The 5136-nt window shown below is 37.5% G+C and overlaps 1 protein-coding gene across 1 annotated transcript; it reads left to right on the forward strand.

Annotated features, from left to right (window-relative positions):
* Positions 1-543: 543 nt before the first annotated feature.
* On the forward strand, positions 544-3482 carry LOC121300248 (uncharacterized protein C22orf15-like). The gene is made up of 5 exons (XM_041228747.1): positions 544-568; positions 1155-1241; positions 2535-2657; positions 2771-2845; positions 3243-3482. The coding sequence occupies exons 1-5, from the start codon at positions 544-546 to the stop codon at positions 3404-3406; spliced, it is 474 nt and encodes a 157-aa protein (XP_041084681.1). The 3' UTR covers positions 3407-3482.
* Positions 3483-5136: the final 1654 nt, after the last annotated feature.

Here is a 5136-nt window from a genome sequence, read left to right on the forward strand (position 1 = left end):
AAATATCCCTTACAAAATAACTGATATATACATACTGATATATATATATATATATATATATATATATATATATATATATATATATATATATATATATATATATATACACACACACACACACACACTGTATATAGACCTGTAAAACGTGTGATACATTTCTTCAATTTTCTGTAGATTTCTGTAGGATTTTTTTTATAAGGGACCCTGAAAAGTAATATTTTTCGAGGAGGGAATTTGTAAGAATGCAACAAACTTCTTATTGTGCACGCACACACACACACACAGACACACACACACACACACACACACTCACATGTATAATGAATCCTCTTTCACAATAACAAAGCTTTGTCACTAAGCATGACTGTAGTCAACAACACTGCTTTAAACCCCTTTTTGTGAGCTGTGTTTATGGAGATTGGGCTGGGTTTTGAGCTGTGAAGAAAGACAAGAAAAACGTGCTGGCAGTCACTGCAAAGGAACAGCTTTCTGAGGGAAAAAGTCTTTCAGCCTTGGGGACGTTTTTTAAAACCCTGGGGGAGGATGTTTATCACAGTGAAATTTGGGGGTAAGTTTTGATTGGAATGGAGTTTTTTCCCCGTCTTACTGTTTTTGGCATTGCAAGTCTAGCTCTCCTCTCCTCATGCTGTGTGGTTGTATAAGGCTTTAGCAGCTTTCCGCATTCAAACCAGGATTGCACAGTGGGCAGGCTCCATTCTAGCAGACTCTAGAGCGCAGGTGTTTATTGATTAACTGCAACATTCTGTGTTTAAAACAACCCCATTTCAACTCCTGTGTTGCAACACAAGACAATGTTAAAAAAAGCATGTGTCAGACCTATAGAACCAGGCATTTATATATACTGTGAAACCTACCTGTGGAGCTGAAATCTAGCTCTGGGGTGGCAACATGCCATTTAAATTATTAAACTAAAGTAATGCCAGCTTTGCAATGCTCTGTAGTCTCTTTTGCATACGCACTATGGAGCGTTGATGGATCAAAGGAGAACTCATCAGCTGCATTTTGCCATGTGTCAGTAAGGCTGTTATTTGTATATTGAACAGCTTTTATTAATAATTGACATGGAATTAAAGTAAAGACAGGTTTCTTTTTATATTAATCTATACACCCTTGTTTGTTGCTTTTATCTACAGAAGACCAAAAGGAGATATTTAATCCGAACTGTAGAATCATTAACTTCATCCACTCATTGAAAGAGAGATGTAACTGTATGGAAGAAGGTACATGTATTTCTTTGCCAGTGTAAAGCCTTTGTGTTTTGTTCACACAGCAGCATTTATCAGGGTAGTTGGTACAGGAGGGTTGTGGGGTGAAAACAGACCCACAGTAAGCATTGATGCTTTTCTCATAAACGTCACAGCAAAAGCATAGCAAAGTGTAATAAAGCACAGTGAAAGCATGGTAAAGTATAGGCAAGCATTGCAAAACCCAAAGAAGTATGATCAAGCAGATTGATAAGGGTAAACTATGCACAGTATAACTATGGAAAAAGTATTATAAACTGCAAACAATACTGCACAAAAATACAGCGGAAAGTATTTTTATGTTAGATTATTATAGAAAACAGGTGTAAACTGTCTAGGACCTAGCAGATAGCTATAGAGAGAAACTTAGATACAGTTTGGATACTATATTTTAACTTGCTGTATGAAATACTACTGTGTTAGTTTAACACTAACGGTATATACTGAGCATGCAAGCTATTTCGAATGCGGTATTTAATGTTAAAAAATGTTGCAAAATCGCTGCAATTCTCAAATCTTAGCAACAGCATTGACCCGTGAAACTCACTCACAACACCCACCACAGTAGCTTTGCCTAGGTGTGTGCAAATCTTAGGCAAAAGGGATGCTACACTACAGGTGACAAAAGTGACAAGTCCTGGGATCACGGTGAACCGTCGCCTCTCATTGCTTCCACAATGACAATGAGCCCTGTCAACAAAGTGATCTCCCGCTAATGTCACCAGATGATCTGACAATAGCTGCCCCCAATAACAGCACTTTGTTACTATGTGGTGCATAAAGGCCTTTGTTTTTAAGCAGCGGGGTACAATGCTTTTACTGTCAGGACTAAGCCCTTATTTGAGGTTAGATGGATGTCAGTCTACAACTGCATTGTCCCCACTTTGACATGACTGTACATACAGGAACTACTTTTGGGAAAGTTGCACAAAGAGAGAGTAAACCCTAAAGGACCGATGACGTTGACAGAACATGGCAACAGACAGTATAAAGACCACCACACTGTCACTGATGGTCATTGAAATTCTGTAAGTCAGTAAATTCTGCTCAAGTCAAACCTGTAAATATTCTGGTTATTATCATAAAATCCTCAATAAGAAAAAAACCTATAGCACTGCTTCTATTAAAAATTCAGTCTTGGGTAATTAAATACTAAAAGAATGTCGCTGTAAACCTCATTCAATAGGCAATGTGTGTTTGATTGTGTATCTGTGTATTGAATATGCTATGTGTCTGTTTTAATGTGTCAAGACTCCTTCTTTCCTGTAGTTTGCATCGACCTGCTGGATGAATCAGGAGTCCTGGTGAATTTGAGCGAGCATGAAAACTCGCCTGACTTCGCCAGCAGCTTCCTGAAGGAAAGGCACGGGTACATCCTGCTCAAAGTCATCAGTGAGTCCAAAATATAATCACCTCATCTATTTCTGTCTAAAATAACAAGCACTATTGTTTTAAACCAGTTTTCATTTCCCAGCTTTGAAAAATGCATGGTGTGTTTGTTTCAGGAGGAGATGGCAGTGAAGGGAACAAATATGAATCTCTTTTACTGAACCTAGCAAGATGCCACCCCGATTTAGCAGGTGAGCGCTTGAACAGCCTTAGTACATGAGTATCTGCTCTGCCTTCTATATGATTGCAATAATATATTTCTTACTGCATAAAAATGTTCTGTAATCTACCTCAGTTGAATCTATATGCGGTATTATTGCTGGATTTTAATCCAAATTGAATATAATTCAAAGTTGTTTTGTCTCTGTCTGAATAAAAGACCATGTGTGGTTTCTAATGCACTCTGAATCTGAAATGAATAACAATCCATTATGATTCTAAAAGCAAAGAAATAATCTTCTGAACAGACTGTAGTTGTAGTCTGTGTAGCCCCCTACTGGCCATTCCATAGACCTACGCTCTATTTTCTTAGTGCATTTTGTAGTTCAGTTTCAATACACTCAGAAAATAAGCCTCTGTTTCCCACAGATGTCCTGCAGAAGCTGTCGAACCCCCAGAGAGACCGGGAGAGGAAGAACTGTGTCTCGAGGAAAGTCCGTCAGCACAAAGACCCTCCGTCCACCCACCCCCACACTAAGAATAAAACCCCTTCCACCAGCAAGAAGAATTCCAATATCAACCACAGAACCTAACAAGAGCCCTCCTCACATGCACTGAGGAAATAGACTGAATCTCAGAAATAACTGGTTAGAATAAGGCATTTGCAAAGAAAATGTTGCCATCAAAGTCCTTACAATGTTACTGTGTGTATGTGTATATATATATATATATATATATATATATATATATATATATATATATATATATAGGTATTTTCTATTGCTCCAGGAAACTTTCAATGATAGAAAATAACTCTTTTGAAACTTTGTATAGATGTATAGATTAAATGGTATAGATACCCTTTAACCCTTTTATGCAGAAACATATATAAAAAGTAATTTAGGTAATAAATATATTTTTTGTTTAAAATAGTTTTTATTTTTGTCCCATTGCTTTATATGGGGGAAAACTGGCATCCTCATATGAGGCTATCATGCATTTGCTTCTTCCATATGTTTCCATATAATAACTACAAGAGATGTTTTTTTGTCCGTTCCCATCTGCATTAAAAGGGTTAGCATTATCTATGTGTATGCAAATGAGCGAGAAGCAAAATCTGATGGGAATCAGGACACAATGAAATTGACGCTGTCTTCGTAAGGAAAGTGCTGTGAACTGCGCAGTCGCAAAACTGCAGAGAGACTGCAGAAGGATCATTTAGACATTTCTATAACAGAACTAACCAGTGATGCGTTCTTTTTCAAGCCAGCGGACTAGAATACTAGAATATGATCTCAATGATGTCTGAAGCAATCGCACTGAAGCACAAATCTGCCTTGTCTGTTATTAAACATGAAATGGGCTATGTTTATAAAGCAGAATGCAAATTGCAAAGAAATGCAATACATAAAAAGCTTTGTAACAGGTTTTGCATTTGCATTATCTGCCACACATAAACATTGTATCTCTGTGGGGTCTCGAAGATTACTGTGGGGGTGTTTGTAACCCACAACCCCCCTCTTTCGACGGCCCTTCCTGCAGACTGCGTGGCACTGAGCCTGGAACTGAAATACATGTCTAGTCTGTCTTGATTTCCAGTACCTCTCATCACAGACCTCTGGAATACAAGGTCATCCAAGTGGACACAGTTCTGCTTTCAGAAACAGAATAATATATATTTTTTAAAACTGCAATGCTTTTCCAGAAATAAGTTCCAAAAATAAAAACCTCCAGATCCAGTTTAAAAGTTCATGTGGTAGACAGGAAACTCTTGGAAATAAAAAGATCAATATTCTTAAATATATCATTTTGATTCCTTCTCAGCTGCTAAGGGAATTTTCTTGCACAAGCAAAAACTGAGATACACACTTACATCTGATCTGTGCTTACAAGGGTCTATTTTTATATTTTACTGATGAAAGAGCTGTAAACAGGATAGCCCACTTCAATACAACAGGGGCCAGGCCAGTCTGATCATTCCTTTAGTAAATGTCACAAGAGCTTACAACTAGATTCATTGTCAAATACATACCTAAGCAAACTTAACCAAGCATAGTAAAAATGATCTGCTTTTGAATTCCAAATCAGCTTGCTTCCCACTGTTAATCTGGACACCAAAGAGTCATATTTCATTGTATTTCATTGTAAACCAATAAGAGATTGATTCAGGTTCCAAAGGAATGCGATTTGCCATTTGAATCATCCTTGAAGTGACGATTGCTTCGTGAACATATGTGGAGGTGTGATTAAAGGTCTTTACTCTTTATCAATAACATGTTTAACAGCCATTCAATCCCATCTGTCTGCATTTAGTGTTAAATCA

The sequence above is a fragment of the Polyodon spathula genome, chromosome 25, assembly GCF_017654505.1.
Source record: "Polyodon spathula isolate WHYD16114869_AA chromosome 25, ASM1765450v1, whole genome shotgun sequence".
NCBI lineage: Eukaryota > Metazoa > Chordata > Actinopteri > Acipenseriformes > Polyodontidae > Polyodon > Polyodon spathula.